This window comes from Cherax quadricarinatus, chromosome 51 (genome assembly GCF_038502225.1).
Source record: "Cherax quadricarinatus isolate ZL_2023a chromosome 51, ASM3850222v1, whole genome shotgun sequence".
NCBI classification, from domain to species: domain Eukaryota; kingdom Metazoa; phylum Arthropoda; class Malacostraca; order Decapoda; family Parastacidae; genus Cherax; species Cherax quadricarinatus.
Genome location: NC_091342.1, coordinates 21,890,770 through 21,909,070, shown reverse-complemented (window position 1 = coordinate 21,909,070; position 18,301 = coordinate 21,890,770). Strand labels below are relative to the sequence as shown.

At 40.1% G+C, this 18,301-nt stretch overlaps 1 protein-coding gene across 5 annotated transcripts in view; it reads right to left on the bottom strand.

Annotated features, from left to right (window-relative positions):
- The window catches only part of LOC128694636 (palmitoyltransferase ZDHHC20-A), a 294,832-nt gene that overhangs the window by 59,411 nt on the left and 217,120 nt on the right, over positions 1–18,301 (bottom strand). For 2 of the 5 annotated variants that reach the window (XM_070095949.1, XM_070095948.1), the window contains exon 11: positions 15,541–15,570. The exons of the other annotated variants lie outside the window; for them this stretch is intronic. In XM_070095949.1, the coding sequence (XP_069952050.1) occupies positions 15,541–15,570 (30 nt within the window). The remainder of the gene's footprint in view (positions 1–15,540; positions 15,571–18,301) is intronic. 5 annotated transcript variants of the gene reach the window in all.

Below are 18,301 nucleotides of genomic sequence, written 5' to 3'. Positions count from 1 at the left end.
GAGATTGCTACTGAGGGAAAAAGAAAAATATAGTATATACTGTATATCCATGGAGACAAAATATATACAACCTCTCCTCACTTACCAACATACTCGTTTACCAATAACTCAAAGTTACGACGGGGCTTTCTGATGAGTCATTATTGTATCCTGTACGAGAACTTTGGTCATAAACGGGCAGCGCAGCATCTCAGTGTCAAGCATCTCAATCTCCTTCCTACAGCCACTCAGTACACTAGCTTTCACAGTCTCCAAGACTACATATTTGTACAAATTTGTACTTTATTGTGCACCCCAGCAGCTCTTGGAAGAGGAAAAACAAATGGAAGAAGTACAAAAAAAGTTCACAGTCAAGGGGTTAGCTGGCGTGTTTGTCTGTGTGTTTACATGCTTGGCATATGGTGGTAGCTTAAGAAATGATTAAACTCAGTGAACAAGGTATGTCGATGGTAATAATCATAATTATAAATACATAATAATAATAATAATCACTCTGGAGTGCTTTAAATGTCAGCTACCAAACCTGTATGAAATATGTATAACATTTAAAATGCTCCAGAGCAATTATTTATTATTATTATTATATAAATTATTAATTACCATCGACATACCTTGTTCACTGAGTTTATTCTTTTCTTAAGATACCATGAGACAGAGAGCATAGCATATGACTTGGAAAAAAAAATCGGGAAAATCACGCAATTTTTGTGTTTGTTCTTATGATAAGAGTGATCTAAGAGTGTTTGCCCTGATGTAAACACCATTTTCTTTCGTTAAAACCAGAGGAACTGACGAAAAAATGTATCTATCTTATAATCTTATCCCAGAGCGGCAGCCCCATTCACATATGGCACATTTATTCGTTTTGGCATCTTTATTACAGTTCTCGGGTATTTATCGTGTTTCTGGTATCAATTTGGAATATGACAGATAGATAACCTTTATTACCAATATTAGCATAATTATACAACATTTTATTAGTGCCACGATGGTACTACTAATAATAATTAATAATAATAACAATCGATCTGGAGTGGTTTTAATGTAAGCTACTAATCCTGTACAAAATACGGATGACATTTAAACTGCTCCAGAGTGATTATTATTTATTATTTTATGATTATTATTATTATTATTATTATTATTATTATTACCATCAACATACCTTGTTCACCGAGTTTAATCATTCAACTTCTCCCACGAGTCTATATTTTATGCCATAGGAGAACTTGGGCCAAGGAAACGAGCAGTGCGGTGTCTCAGCATCAAACATCTCAGTCTCCTTCCTACAGCCACTGAGTACATTAGCTTTCGTTGTCTACAAGACCACATATTTGTACGAATTTGTCCTCTTCAAGGGGGGAGGCTCCTTGGCATGGTGAAGAGGCTCTTGGTGTGAGGAATTAGACCTGTCGGTCTCCTTCCTCAGACTGAACCTAATTACCCCCCAATCCCCCCTTCCCTATCCTATCCTCCCCTTTTTCCTTTCCTCCTCCTCCTCCCCACCCCTCCCTTTTGCCCTTCCTCTTTTTGGCCTTTGGGATTTTTCCCCACAGGCATGCTAGACATAAATAAACATGACCACACACAGAAGACAGACAGATAAGCTGACCTAGACAGACAGATAAGCAGAGCTAGGCAGAGACAGACAGATAGATGTACAGATGGACAGGCAGACAGATAGACTGACAAACATACAGAGACAGGTTTGTATGCAAGAGAAAAAACATATAAAGGCAAGGTTTTCCCCTCCAGCAGTGCACATTCATCGAATGTCACTTGTTATCTGACGCTTGTCATAACACCATTCTTCAAGGAGTTTCATGTTATACTCCAGGCACACACAGAAGACAGAAAGACAGACAAGCTAAACTAGACAGACAGATAAGCAGAGCTAGGCAGACAGAAAGATGTACAGATAGACAGACAGATAGGCAGACAGACTGATAGACAGATATACAAAGACATGTTTGTGTGCAAGAGTAAAAACATATAAAAGCAAGGTTCCTTCCAGCAGTGCACATTCATCAAATGTCACTGGATGTCACTTATATAAGTAACACTATTCTTCAAGGAGTTCCATACTCCAGCATGTCTAAAACATTGATGGGACCTATAAATACTTTGTATATATTTCTAGACAATAGTCAGTGACCAAGGCAGGTGAAAATGTTCACCTGTCAGTGTGATTGTTACTATTTGAGTACTATTTCAGTACACAATATTAGTGTCAGAACAAAGATGTAAATTATGAACAACAAAGGGCCCAACACTGACTCCTGTGGAACACCGCTTGTGACATGCCCCCATTCTGATTTCTCCCCATTTACGCAAACTCTCGGCTGCCTATTTATCAACAATGCCTCTACCCAGGAAAAAATGTCTCCTCCTTTCCATGTGCCTTAACCCTTTGAGGGTCGCCAGGCCCTCTCAGAGACTTGTTCTCAGGGTCGCCAAAATTTAAAAAAAAAAAAAAAAAAAAGTTCTTATGAAAAGACAGATAATCTTTTCCCGATCATAATGACACCAAAAGTATGAAATTTGATGGAAAACTTACGGAATTATGCTCTCACGAAGTTAGCGGTCTCGATGATGTTTATGCATCGGCGATTTTGCCCACTTTGAGCCCTATTTTTGGCCACTCCAGTGTACTAGTCGACAAAAATCATAACTATTTCGCTAGAACTCCATTTTTTCTATCGAATGAGTACAAGAAACCACCCATTTACCGATGTCAACTATCCAATAAAGTGGTCAGAATTTAGCAATTTTGCCAATTTCACACAAATTTCAAAAGATGCCAATTTCCAAATAGGGTCCAGAATAAACAAGAAAGACATTCCTGGCACTAAAATAACATTTCCTCTGTTCATTAGTCACATCCCTATGCCCTTCTTACATTTCTTTTGCTTTCCACTTTGAATTTTTATTCTCACAAAAAATAGAAGATTTACTGTTATGCAGACTACTGTATTAGTGTAGAAATGGTATAAATAATACCAGCGCACTTGTGAAAGAATATTAGATTCACCAGTTGACGTGTATTGGACACGTGGCATGATTTGTTTACTTTTGAACTTTGGCAAAAATCGAACATTTCTGCTACTTTGAGCTCAATTTCAAGGTATTTTTCATTGTGAAACCAATCAAAATCATCTCAATTTCTGTAATATGTCTTCCATTCTATAAAATAAGACCAGGAAAACTAGAATACAACCATAAATACCATACGAAAATACAGTGCAAAGTTGCTGTTTTAAACCAAAAACACAAAGTTTTTTTTTTTCTCATTACGCAATGTGTGCTGCAAGATTTTTTTTATACTGTGCACACTGACCACATAGACCCATTCTTTCATATGTAGGCCTGCCAGCTTTCTCTTGCTAGATCTAAGGGCGCTAGAATTTATGCGTACTAGTACGTCAAAAACCCTGGCGCGTAAGCCGTACTAGTACAGTCGAAACCCCGAAAGGGTTAAATTTCCTCAATAGCCTCTGATGTGGAACTCTACTGAAAGCCTTAGTAAAGTCCATATACACAATATCACATTCAATACCATGATCTACCTCCTCAAATACCTTAGTGAAAAAAGTTAGTAAATTCGAAAGACAGGAATGTCCCTTTGTGAAACTGTGCCAAGATCTATTAATCAATTTATGCCTTTCAAGATGGTTACAAACTGCCTCAGCAATTACTGATTCCATAAATTTCCCACTATGGAGGCAAGGCTTGTTGTGGGACGTATCCTTTGGCCTTCACAAATTCAGCGAAATCTTTTGCAAACTCTTCCACAGCAGCAGTGTCAGAACTACCAGCTTCTCCATGCCATAATACACTGGCCTTAAATTCATCACTTTCTGCACTCGTAGAAGGGTAATTCTGCCACAAATCACTGTGTATCTTCCTGACTTTCTTGGATATGATCTCTTCGCTTATGCTGTCACCTGCAAGTTGCTTCTTGTTCAACCATACTAGCAACAGTTTCTCCACCTCTTCCAGCATTTGAGGCCTCTGCTTGGTTAACATCGTAACTCCCTTAGCAACATTAGCTGCTTTAATAGCCGCTCTCTGCTTCAGAATAATCAAGATCGTAGACTTTGGCTTCTTGAACTCCACAGCAAGATCGGTAACACACCATGCTCATATTTTTCAATAATTTCCTTATTCACTTCTATTTCAATTTTCTTCAAACCCTTCTTTTTACCCATATTACCACTCTTCACTTGCTTAGAGGCCATGGTTAATTGCAAAATGAATTAAAAAAACACACAAAATACAACACAAGGAGTTCACAGAGAATGAACGCACGTCTGACCGAGACTGACTACAAGGCAAGGTGTACACAACAGGAAGTAGGGAAAATTGGTGCATGCAAAAAATATGGAGTGGAATGTGAAAATTGGCATGGCTGTGTTTGTTCAGCACCCGATTATGTGTTCGTGACCATGCAAAAATTAGGCGAATTTTTTGGTGGTGAACCGATTTGTTCGTGTTCGGAAGCATTCGTGACCAGAGGTTCCACTGCATAAGATTTGCTATCATGCAGTGTCATAAGACTGCCACAGACCTTCAACAAATGCATCACTGATATATGTACTGAACTGAAGTAAGAGGATCAATGGTGGAATGGCCCGTTTTGCATCTTAACTGATGTGGAGATACACAGCTGTGGGTCTCCAAATACCACACTAGTCTCCTGTTAACCATACAATTTATCAATTTATAAATGAAACTAATAAGAGCGATGGGTCTATAGAGGGAGGGATCACAGCCCAATATACCTGGTTTTTGAGAGAGTCATAAGGCCCACCCAGAAAGGCCACAATAATGAAGCCTGTAATACCCACACAGGGTACATAAAGGCACTTCTGTCAGGGGGCATGTCATACAATAATTGTTTGGCTGAGATGGCCCAGATGACTGCAGAATACAGTGCACTGCAAAAAGCAAAGTGCAGAGGCAGCCCTTAGGAATTACATCGTAAGTAAAAAAAAAGGCACAATACCGTGACTGGAACGATACACAAATAACCCGCACACAGAAGAGAGGACCTTACGACGACGCTTCGGTCCGACTTGGACCATTTACAATGTCATACTAACGAAAAGGAGAGAGGGAGGGGTATATATAGGCAGGAGGTGGTGGTAGTAGTAGTAGTGGAGGTAGAAGGCAGTAGTAGTAGTGGGGGAGGTAGTAAGGAGGAGGAAAAGCCAGTCAAATACTAACAAAGAGGAGCACTGCAAGGGAGCTAGGTGCCCACAGAGGGTAAGAGCAAGAACACAAAGCAGGAAAAAATAAATAAAAAAGGAACAAATACACAAGGCAGAAGAAAGAACCCAAAGGAGAAAAAGAGGAAAGGGGAAGAGGGAGAAGAAGAAAAAGGAGGAATCAGGTTAAGTGACAGGTGTTCTGAAGTTCAGAGCATTTTACAATGTAGTGGGAAAGGAAGGCATCTACAGAGACGAAGCCAGGACTAAGATTCATACAAGGAAAGCTGTGTATTAGGGAGGATTCAACCAGACGGTGACTGTTGAAGTTGGCAGTAGGGAAGACAGTTTTAGCAGAAGACCAGTCGATGGGATGGCTGTGATCTCTGACGTGACAGAAAAGAGCATTGTTAGTGTTGGCAAGCCTAACACTACTTTTGTGCTCCCGGAGTCTGTCAGAAAGAGATTGACCAGTTTCTCCAAAGTATTGGAGAGGACAGGAGAAACAAGAAATAGAGTAGACACCAGGAGCATCTGTAGAGGGAGGAGAGGTATGAATGAGATTAGTGCAAAGAGTGTTAGTCTGGCAGAAAGTAAAGTCTGATGTCTAAGGAATGGAGAGAGTTGTTGAGATTAGAAACACCGGAAATGTAGGGAAGGCAGAGGACAGAGTTTAGAGGAGTAGAGAGTTTGGGAGAGAAGAAAGTACGTTTAGCACGTGAGAAGGCAGAGTCTATGAAATGGGAAGGGTAGCCAAGATGGGAAAATGAATTATGCAGAGTAGAAATTTCTGATTGAAGGAACTGAGGATCACAAATGCGGAGGGCAGGGAGAAGCCCCACATAAGCTCCTCTCTTCTATGTGCGGGTTATTTGTGAATTATATCATCTTTAGTTACAAACATTTAATTCAGATGTACTACATAACAATTTGTCTCATGGTCCAAGAACTGGATTGCCTTATTTCAATATTTCACATACCATCTAAATAATCTAGAAAGTCTACACTGGGGAAAAACTGCAAAAATTGAACATATTATTACAATCAAAACAAAGCGCTAAAAAACTGAACATAGACGAATATATGCCTAACTAATGACAGAAGTGCAGTATTCAAGATGACAGAATGAAGAATAAAAGAAGTGGAAATTTACCTGCAACAAAGTTCTAAAAGTTCCACCCATAGCAGTACATTTTGTATATTAATTTACATTTATTAAAGGCATACCCATTCTAGAAATCACACATTCGTGAAGATGGGTGGTGACCTGAAATACAAAAATCATATCTCAACCTTCTATTAACCCTTTCAGGGTTGAGAGGACCTCTCCTAAACTAGTTCTCAGGGTCGAAAATTTTTCGGAAAAAAAAAAAAAAAAATCTTATGAAATGATAATCTTTTCCCAATCATAATGACACCAAAAGTATGAAATTTGATGGAAAACTTACAGAATTATGCTCTCATGAAGTTAGCGGTCTCGCCAATGCGTAACCATCGTCGATTTTGCCAAATTTGAGCCCTATTTTCGGCCAATTCCTCTGTACTAGTCGACAAAAATCATATTTATTTCAATAGAACCCCATTTGTTCTATCGAATGAGTACAAGAAACCACCCATTTACCAATTTCAACTAACCAATAAAGTGGTTAGAAATTGGCAATTTTGCCAATTTCACACAAATTTCAGAAGATGCCAATTTCAAAATAGGGTCCAGAATAAACAAGACAGACATTCCTGGCACTAAAATAACAAGTTCTCTGTTCGTTAGTCACATCCCCAGGCCCCTCTTATATTTCTTTTGCTTTCCACTTTGAATTTTTATTCTTACAAAAAATAGAAGATTTACTGTTATGCAGACTTCTGCATTAGTGCAGAAATGGTATAAACGTTGCTAACTTCACGAGAGCATAATTCCGTAAGTTTTCCATCAAATTTCATACTTTTGGTGTCATTATGATCGGGAAAAGATTCTCTATCTTTTCATAAGAAAAACAATTTTTTTTTTTAAATTTGGGGATCCTGAGAACAAGTCTCGGAGAGGGCCTGGGGACCCTGATAGGTTTAATCCAAAAACACGGTCAAAGTTTTTTTTTCTCATTACGCACTGTGTGCTGCAGGATTTTTTTTATACTGCGCACACTGACCACATAGACGCATTCTTTCATATGTAGGCCTACCAGCTTTCTCTCGCTAGATTTGAAGGCGCTAGAATTTAGGCGTTCTAGTACGTCAATAACCCTGGTGCATAAGCCGTACTAGTACGTCGAAAACCTTGAAAGGGTTAATAATAATATTAGAAGAACCACTTCCCTATATTTACCAGGAAGTACAGTACAGGTCAGCCATCACTAATCCGGCATCACTGGGAAATGTAGTGTGCCGGATTAGCGAGTTTGCCGGATTACAGAATAGTTAGGTTAAAATACCCTTAATTAACCTATCAATAGACTCTTTCTGCTACATCTTCCTCATTTTCATCACTGCTTTCTCCTCCACTGGCTTGCTGCTGTGGATTTACAACCATCTGCACAATTTCTGAGTCAGTATAATGATGAAATTTGAAATTATGCTATCCAAAATTAGTGCCAGATTAGTGATGGCCGACCTGTACTAGACATACCGTTAAAAAAGAAATGGGAAAAGAATAGTGTCAGATGGTATAAAACAGAAAGTTGTTCCTGAAACAATAAGCTTAGGAAACAAGACTGATATTCATAAAATAAAGACAGATCACAAGGTGCACTACTAATTTATACAGTGGAAGTGGTCAAGAAAATGAGAGCGGGAAGCCTCCATAGGGAGTTGGGCTTTCACGCATGGCACTGGGAAAAAAACAGACTCAAACAGCTGGAACTTTCCAAGGGGGCAGGGAAAAGCAAGATGCTACATGAACACAGAAAGGTGGTAACTGAAGAGAAGACAAGAGTGAATGGAAGTGGAGAGAAAAGGAGCAGAGTAAGCAGGGGCGACAAACAAATAATGTCTACTAACATCAGTGACCATCCTATATACAGAAGGATTGTGGAGGTCATGAGATCAAGCATAGTAGTGAAAACAATGAGCATCACGGCGATTGGACAAGGATGGAATATTCGCTCCTGCATAAAGGCTCTCAACAGGGGATGAACGAAAGGCACCAAGGCACAGACGGAGACCTTGGTGGTGAATGGGATCTAACTTAGAGTTGTGGGAGAGGCCACAGAATAGATTTGGTCACCATAATCCAGCTTGGACAAGACTAGGGTGGAATGCAAACAGAGGAGAGTGCGACAATCTGCTCCACATGAACGATGAGCGAGAACTTTAAGGAGATTTAGCTGACCACGGCAAGTTGTCTTTAAAGAAGAAATGTGTGGTCTCCACATCAGCTGGCAATTAAAGAGCAGGCCCAGAAACTTGACTGTATCACATGTCGGAATACGTGAACTGATAACAAAAAAGGCACAATACCGTGACTGGAACGATACACAAGTAACCCGTACATAGAAGAGAGGAGCTTACGACGACGTTTTGGTCCGACTTGGACCATTTACAAAGTCACACTAACCAGAAGTGGAGCAGGATGGCTATATATAGGCAGGAAGAGGTAGTGGTGGTGGTAGTAGTAGTGGTAGAGGTGGCAGTGGGGAATTGAGGAGGAGGAGCCAGTCAAATACAAAGAAAGGGGAGCACTGCAAGGGAGCTAGGTGCCCACAGAGGGAGAGCAAGTGCAAAGAGGTGGGGGGAAGGGGAAGTGATGAAATAAATAATGAAGGAACAGAAACATGTGACAGAAGAAAGACAAAAAAGGAAAGAGGAAAGGGGAAAAGGGAGAAGAAGAAAAAATGAGGAATCAGGTTAAGTGTTCTGAAGTTTGGAGCATTTTACAATGTAGTGGGAGAGGAAGGCATCTACAGAGACGAAGCCAGGACTAAGATTCATACAAGGAAAGTTGTGTATTAGAGAGGATTCAACTAGACGGCGACTGTTAGAGTTGGAAGTAGGGAAGACAGTTTTAGCGGAAGACCAGTCAATAGGATGGCTGTGATCTCTGACGTGACAGAACAGAGCATTGTTAGTGTCGGCAAGCCTAACACTATTTTTTTGCTCCCTAAGTCTGTCAGAAAGAGATCGGCCAGTTTCTCCAGAGTATTGAAGAGGACAGGAGGAGCAAGAAATAGAGTAGACACCAGAAACATCTGTAGAGGGAGGAGAGGTATGAAAGAGATTAGTGTGAAGAGTGTTAGTCTGGCGGAAAGTAAGCTTGATGTCTAAGGGACGGAGAGAATTGAGATTAGAAAGACTGGAAATATAGGGAAGGCAGAGGACAGAAGAGTTCCCAGGAGTAGAGAGTTTGGGAGAGAAGAAATTACGTTTAGCACGTGAGAAGGCAGAGTCTATGAAATGGGAAGGGTAGCCAAGACGGGAAAACGAATTATGAAGAGTGGAAATTTCTGCTGGAAGGACCTGAGGATCACAGATGTGGAGGGCATGGAGAAAGAGGGAGATAAGAACACTTTTTTTGACAGGGGAAGCATGATAGGAAAAGTAGTGAATGTACATGCCACTGTGCATAGGTTTTCGGTAAACGGAAAAGGAAAAACCTGTATCTGAGCGGTGGACATGGATATCAAGGAAAGGAAGCAAGGAATTAGATTCCCATTCAGCTTTAAACTTAATGGAAGGGGCAAGATTATTAAGAGCTTAAAGAAAAGGTTGGAAGAGACTGGAGTCATGAGGCCACAGAGCAAAGATGTCATCCACATAGCGGAGCCAGAGAGAAGGTTGCACATCGATGGTAGGAAGAACAGTCTCGAAGTATTCCATGTAAAGATTAGCAAGGACAGGAGAGAGAGGAGAGCCCATAGCGACACCAAAGGTTTGAGAATAATATTTCCCTTGGAAGGAAAAGGAATTAGAGTCCACACAGAGGCAGATAAGATCAAGAAAGACTTTAATAGGTATAGGGAGATGTAGAAACCCTCCAAGGGCCTTATCTCTAAGGAAATCAAGGACACCATCAAGAGGGACATTGGTGAAGAGGGACTCAACGTCAAGACTAAGCATCTTACAGGTTGGGAGAGAGCGAACCCGTTCAATGAAGTCTTGAGAGTGACGGAGGTGGGCAGGAGAAAAAGTACAAAGAAAGGGAGTGAGGGTTTTGGCCAACCAAGAAGCAAGAGAATAAGAGACAGAACCACTAGAGGATATGATAGGACGAAGAGGAATATCAGGTTTATGAGTTTTGGGAAGGCCATAGAAATAGGGAAGAGAGGGACAGATGACACGAAACCGTTGAACAAGGTCAAAGTCAGGAGGACAGAGGTCGGAGAGAGTCTTTAGTTTCTTGTTGAAAGTTCTCTTGATGCGATCAAGAGGGTTGGAAATGAGAGGAGTGTAGGTACGTGAGTCAGAGAGCAAGACATCATCTTTACGGAGGTAAGCCTCGCGATCAAGGATAACTACCGAATTACCTTTGTCAGAAGATAGTATGATGTCCCTTAGACATCAAGCTTACTTTCCCCCAGACTAACACTCTTCGCACTAATCTCGTTCATACCTCTCCTCCCTCTACAGATGTTCCTGGTGTCTACTCTATTTCTTGCTCCTCCTGTCCTCTTCAATACTCTGGAGAAACTGGCCGATCTCTTTCTGACAGACTTAGGGAGCACAAAAATAGTGTTAGGCTTGCCAACAATAACAATGCTCTGTTCTGTCACGTCAGAGATCACAGCCATCCTATTGACTGGTCTTTTGCTAAAACTGTCTTCCCTACTTCCAACTCTAACAGTCGCCGTCTAGTTGAATCCTCTCTAATACACAACTTTCCTTGTATGAATCTTAGTCCTGGCTTCGTCTCTGTAGATGCCTTCCTCTCCCACTACATTGTAAAATGCTCCAAACTTCAGAACACTTAACCCGATTCCTCATTTTTTCTTCATCTCCCTTTTCCCCTTTCCTCTTTCCTTTTTTGTCTTTCTTTCTTCTGTCACGTGTTTCTGTTCCTTCATTATTTATTTCATCACTTCCCCTTTCCCCCACCTCTGTGCACTTGCTCTTCCTCTGTGGGCACCTAGCTCCCTTGAAGTGCTCCCCTTTCTTTGCATTTGACTGGCTCCTCCTCCTTAATTCCCCACTACCTCTACCACTACTACTACTACTACCACCACTACCTCTTCCTGCCTATATATAGCCGTCCCGTTCCACTTCGGGTTAGTGTGACTTTGTAAATGGTCCAAGTCGGACCGAAACGTCGTCGTAAGCTCCTCTCTTCAATGTGCGGGTTATTTGTGTACGTGAACTGTGTAAGTACAAAGGAGTATCCAGGATAAGAGAACGTCTAGTGAAGGTAATGAACCGCGTTTTCGTACTAGAAAATTTAAAGCCATGAGAAGTGGTCCAATGGGAGACTCAGTCTATCACAACCTGAAGAGATGCTGCTACTAATCGACAGTCAGTGCCCGAGTAAGCTATGGCGAAGTCATCAACATAAAATGATGACCAAATAAGCAAAGGAAGAATGGAGGGAGGTCATTTATAGCTAAGAGAAAAAGAGTAGTGCTGAGGACACAACCTTGTGGAACACCCTCGGCTTGTACAAAGTCCGAGGAGAGCGAGGCACCAATATGGACCCAAAAATGTCTATCGGACAAGAAAGCAGCGATGAAGTTTCGTAGATTACTGCGGAGGCCTAAGGAGTGGGCTTGGGCTAAGATGTTATACCTCCAAGTGGTGTCATATGCTTTCTCTAGATCAAAAAAGACTGCTAGGACAGAGTGGTTGTTAGCAAAGGCATTATGAATATACGTGTCCAAGTGGAGCAAAGGGTCTACAGTACAGCAACCTTTGCGAAAACCATATTGGCAAAGGAAAAGGCTATTGGGTGTCTCTAAGAACCACATCAGATGTCTATTCACCAATCATTCCATCACCTTGCAGACCATGCTGGTCAGGGCAATGGGATGACAGTGAGAGGTGTCAAGTCCCAAAGCACCTGGTTTGCGAAACGGCTTTACAATAGCCGATTTCCAGCATTGAGGAAGAACCCCTCACATCCAAATTAGATTGAAAAAACATAAAAGAATGGGAAGGGCCATAAAATGGAGATGTTGAAGCATACTGATGTGGATATCATCAAGTCCTGGTGTTGACGGCTGGCAAATGGAAAGCATGGACTCCAGTTCTTGAAGAGTAAAAAGTACGTTATATGGCTCCAACCTATCAGAGGAGAAATCTAAGGGCAATTGCTCTTTGGTGGTTTAGACGCAAGAAATGAGGGACAGAGGTAAAGCCCTTGGGAGATACGGACAATATAGTTCCTGATTGCTGTGACAACTTCTAAGGGTTCCGCGACATCCACTCCAGCAACCCGCAAAATGGATTCTGGGTCCAGAGTGTACTTAAAACACAATTTCTGCACCTTTTTCCAAATCATGTACAAAGGGGAAGACGAGTTAATGGTAGATACGTAGTCTCGCCAACAAGTGTGCTTAACGTCATGGATGATGCGGCGAGCAACTGCCCTTGCCCGCTTGAAATCCAACAGAAGCTCCGTGGTACGATTATATCGATAACAGTCCCACGCTGCACATTTTAAATGCACTGCACGGGTGCATGTAGGAGACCACCAAGGTACGCATGCTGAGAATGCTTACCTGAGGTTTGGGAGATAGAACGTGTCGCCACAGTTAGGACCATGGTTGAAAAGTGGTGTGCCAGTTCCATCAATAGAGGATGAAAGGGGGTCCTCACAATGAGCAGTAAGATGGAAGTACAAGTCCCAATGTGCTTGAGCAAATTGCCAACGAGGGCTACAAAATGGTCGAGCATATGTAGTAGAAGTAAGAAGGATGGGAAAGTGACCACTATCACGTAAATCTGGAAGAACAGACCACGCAAAATCAAGGGCAATGTGTGAGGAACAGAGAGAGAGATCAATGCAGGAGAGAGACCGAGTACAAGAGTCAAAATGGGTAGGGGCACCCGTGTTTAAAGCATGAAGAGGATGGGATGCGAGAAGAGTCTCTAACTGATCACCACAAGAGTCGCAGTGGGACCCTCCCCACAGGTGATAGTGAGCGTTAAAATCACCCAACAACAATATGGGCAGTGGTAGAGATGAAACTAAAAATGCAATATCAGAGATACAGAATGCGTGGGAGGAAGAAAGATAAAGAGAGCAAAGTGTAAACCATCGGTGTAAATAAATATGAGCTGCAGTATAATGCAGTGGGAAATGAATAAAAACTTTTTGATACGGTATATCAATGTATACAAGAAGTGCTCTTTCATTAAATGATTCGTCAGGTAAAGGATCTTAAGAATGTATCAGCAAGTAGCCCAAAACGGGGCAAGGCTCTTGCAACCCAACACATACTGAGGTCACGACAGTGAAAGGGTTAACCAACTTGTACTGATTTATGGGGTATTTTAAAGGTAGAATGAGGCGGTTAGCTGTTGGGTTAAGTGTATTCTGATGTCACCACTCTGTAATCTCACAAAATCACAAATCCGGCACCCTACAGGTCCCGATGATACAGGATTAGTTATGGCCAACCTGTAGTAGATTTACTGGTATGCAGGCAACTACGTACATTATTATAATAATAATTGCACAAATAATGTCAGCAGAGTAATAAACACATTAGACCGGCCAGTTGGACATGTAATAAATAAGTGACAAGATTTAGTGTCCTCTGGAATATTGATAAAAATTGAATACATCTACTTTGAGCTCAATTTCAAGCTACTTCCAGTCTGCCAATCAGAATCATCTCTATTTCTGTGATATATCTTTCATTCTATCAATTGATACCAAGAAACCGAGAATAAAACCATAAAAACATCTGAAAATACATGGCAAAGTCACTATTTTAAACCATAGACAAGGTCTCAGTTTTGTTTTTTCTATCATGCATTGCATGGGGCAGAATTTTTTTGATATGGTGCACACTTACCATGCAGACCCATTCTCTCATATCTAGGCCAAAATTTACTGTTCACAGCCTATCTGAGTGAGCTGAGCTCATCAAGTCGTACTATGGCAGGGATCCTGAGCTCAAAGCAATAGTACTGCAAAACAGACCCCAAAAGGGTTAATATCAGGATCACTTGAGGCGAGTTAAAATATTATTACCATATGGTTTGATGGTAAACAGGAGAATTTGCCTACTGATACTACCCACAGTTCATCCGATTTCATCGCTTGGTTTACCCTAGCCTGCCAGTGCTAAGTGCCAACGAATTTTTATGATTTATTATTTTTGTTATTTATTAATTTTTACAAAACAGTTTACATGATTCATTACTGCATCATATACAGGAGCTTAGATTACTGTCTATAAATGAAACGCTTCTCTAGGCTTAGGTTGAGGACTATGAGCAACATAACCTTTGTCTCCAAAATGCTGGGTAAATTTTCAAGATTTATTTTGGAAAAAAAAAAAAAACTTCGAAGCTGTAAAATGTGGTAATTGTTGCTGACAACAAACTGGCGCTAGTATAAATATTAAGTTTATCTGTCTTGGCTCAACAGACAGAGGACTGAGCCTCCACTACATGTTGGGCTAAATGATCCATTTGTGGTGTGTCATGTCAACACAAAAAAACTTTCAGATTTTGGAGGTTTTCAGATTCTGGAATTTTGGATAAAGGATTCTGTATGCCACTAAAAGAACAAATGAACACCCTAATGACTTTCCCCCAGAAAAATAATTTCAAGAATCAGGATTCTAGCTGGCCATAGTGTAGGGGCTGACAATAAAGGTCTTAAATGATATGAGCATGCAGCAATACTGTGAATAGTAATTGAAGGTGATCACAAAACAATTAAGGTTACTAAAGAATACTATTATGATTCACAGAATCTGGGAACTTTATAATAAGAATGGCTAAATTTTAAAAGAATAAAAATGGTATTAACAATGCTAAAAGATTTTGCATTTGGAAGACTCAATAAATTGTAGCTGAAAATTTAAGTGTTCATACACATTAATCTATACTGCAATAAATCAAACCACCTCTGCATATCAACTTCACATATGCAGTGCTGTAGATACATTCTTCATGGTAAATGACTGACACATGTTAAATCATTCAATTCTCTGATAAAGGTAAAAATTTTATGGGAGCAATCTAGAGCGTGACAGCAAGCAGAACTGACAATGGTTACTATAATGCCTAATTTGTAACAACAAAACACGTTTATAAATCTGCCATTAACTTGTAAAGAGAATATTATGAGCATTCTAAAGGTAATGGCAAGCTGATAATATTAAGTACTGTAATCTACAGGAGTGAAAGGGATATTACAAACTACTTGAGGACGCTACTGTCTACACATGTGTACCAATACCTTGCTCTTAAGATTTTAAATGCAGTCCTCCTGCAAAGAGAATCAAGTTATTAAAAGACATATTTTTTAAAAATTAAAGCTAAGTCAGAGATATAAATGATTTTTTATGGAACCTTTCTGTAAACTCAACCTTTCCAGTAAATATTTAACAGACTAACATAAATGAATGTACTGTATATCAAATAAGATCACAACTAAAATATATAGCAGTATGTGGCTTAAGGAACAAGGTAAAGGGGTAGACTGATGAATAACAATATCAAAAAGAAAGAAAACCTGTTGCCTCCAGGCAAGTTGTTATGAGATTGACTGCAGATCATGTGTAGTGGAAACTGTGAGAGGATGTGACAGTGGATGCAAGTCTGAGCTTTACTCTGCTAACAAGCATACAAAATGAAAACTAATGCGATACTTGTTTTATCACATATACATAAAACACAATCACAAGTGGGGTGAGAAACTAAATTGTGTCTGATTTACTCTAACAATTTGACAATGGAATAAGAGGTTAGAAACTAAATATAAAATTAGAAAACAATCAATTGTACATTATTTTTCTTAAAACTTTCTTTGAAACAAGTGACATTATTTTCATTGTGCGAAGTACTGTAGAACAGTTATAACAAAGCAAAATGGGAACACTGTAGTATCCTTGTCCTGACTCCAAATCTAGAAGACCCGACCCTTATGGGTTAACTCCCAAGGTTTACATTTTTTTCTTTAACACACCAGCCATCTTCCACCAAGATAGGGAGACCCAAACTAAGGAAACATTCACCCTCATTCATTCCATAGCTGTTAATGGAGAGAGATAAGTGTATGCATTTCTAATTCCCAGGTTAACTTCTCAAACTTGATGTGCATACATGTTTTAGCGACTAGTCACACACACTCATTTCTAAATATATTTGAGAAGAGCATGTGAAGGCTCCAAGAAGCCCACATTTTCACATAATGAATGGAATCACAGGACTTGTCAATGCAAGGTGGTGGAAGTTTTGAATACTTTTTACTGAAAGCACTCTTTTAAATGTTTTACTACTAGCTAACAAGAATTCTCACCTTAACAGAGTTCATACACTTTCAATTATTAATACTGTAGAAATATACTAATTCCTTCAAACTCTTCACTTTTGAATTCATGTAATTTTCTTACAAATGCCCCATGATATAAATTGAATACTCAATAGTTATGTGAGGCATTCACCTGTGCTCCATCCAGATACATATACATATACAAAAAAAAAATTTATTTCATATAATGTACAAACAATAATTATTATACAGGTGTATTTTGCTTATTAATTTATACAATACACAATGCAGCCAAAACCATTACCAATAAGTTGTGTGTAACAGTTGATTTGGAAATGTCTGTACAAAGCAGACTTCCTTTATTTTTCTAAGCTTGAGATATTAGTATTTTTTTCCTCAAGCAGGTTGGATTGTCCTGAACTTTCAATTATAAATACTTTACAGACTGCATTATAGGCAACTTTATTCAGATTAGTAGATTAAGAGGGCTAATAAACCAGAATAACCTAAGAAAGTCAGGCAATGACTATTTCTACTGATGGGCTTTTTTGGCTCTTCCTAAGAATGTGACACATTCTTAGGGGCATTAGGTTTCAGAAGACTTGCCCATACATCCCACCTTACCCAACTGAACCCAGGTACTTTCAACTGAGAGCTTAATATGTTACCACTGAGCTAAAAGACACCTGTGCTGTACCAAGGATTATGATACAGTACAGTACAGTGCAGTGACAGCATACATCACACCTCGTAAGTGTAACCCAAGTAATATAGATGAATCTGCTCTTAAAAAGAAAGTTGTGCACAATGAAATTGAACGATATAATCAAGTTAAGCACTAAGCCCAAAAGGGTCAATTGACACTGTAGGGAAGGATGTGTGAAGGGAAAAGGAGTGATGGGCAGGAGTGTGCAAGGGTAGAGGGTTAGTACGGCAATGGGGAAACTGTAAGACTAAAATCTATATCAAAGTTGATGCAATAGGTTAATTTCTGCTAAAAAGTCAAAGAGCGACTCTGCATCAAAGGTGGAGCTCTCAGCAAGGTCAGTTAGTGTGTGTTGAGGCAATGGATGTCGGAAGTGAATCCTGCAAGCCCACTGATAGACAGAACAATCTATTAAGATATGGTGAACTGACAGTCCTCACAAAATGGTGCCAGGCTTCAGATGGATGCTGAAATGTCTGCAAAGTAAAAATACCCAGCAGTTGCACATGCGTCTAATTCACCATCTTGTTGGTATTGTATACCAAGTACAGCCTCTCCTCACTTAACGACATAGTTCCTTTCCAAAGACCACTTCAGTAAACGAATTTGTCGCTAAGTGAGGAATACAGCTTCTCCTAACTTAGCAACTTACTTCTTTATCGCCTCAGACCTTAGTATACAGCCTCTCCTCACTTAACAACGGAGTTCCGTTTCTAAGGCCACATCGTTAAATGAATTTGTCGCTAAGTGAGGAGCATACTATAATGGTAGTGGGTTTGTGTCAACCATCATTGATACTGTTTTAACCCTTTCAGGGTCTGTGCCGTAGATCTACGGCTTTACGTTGAGGGTCCAAACAGTAGATCTATGCCAAAATTCTAGCGGCGTCAAATTTAGCACGAGAAGGCTGGTAGGCCTACATCTGAGAGAATGGGTCTGGGTGGTCAGTGTGCACACTATAGAAAAAATCTGGACGCCCGCATGGCATTGTGGGAATGCCGCCAAAGTAGCTTTGTTCAT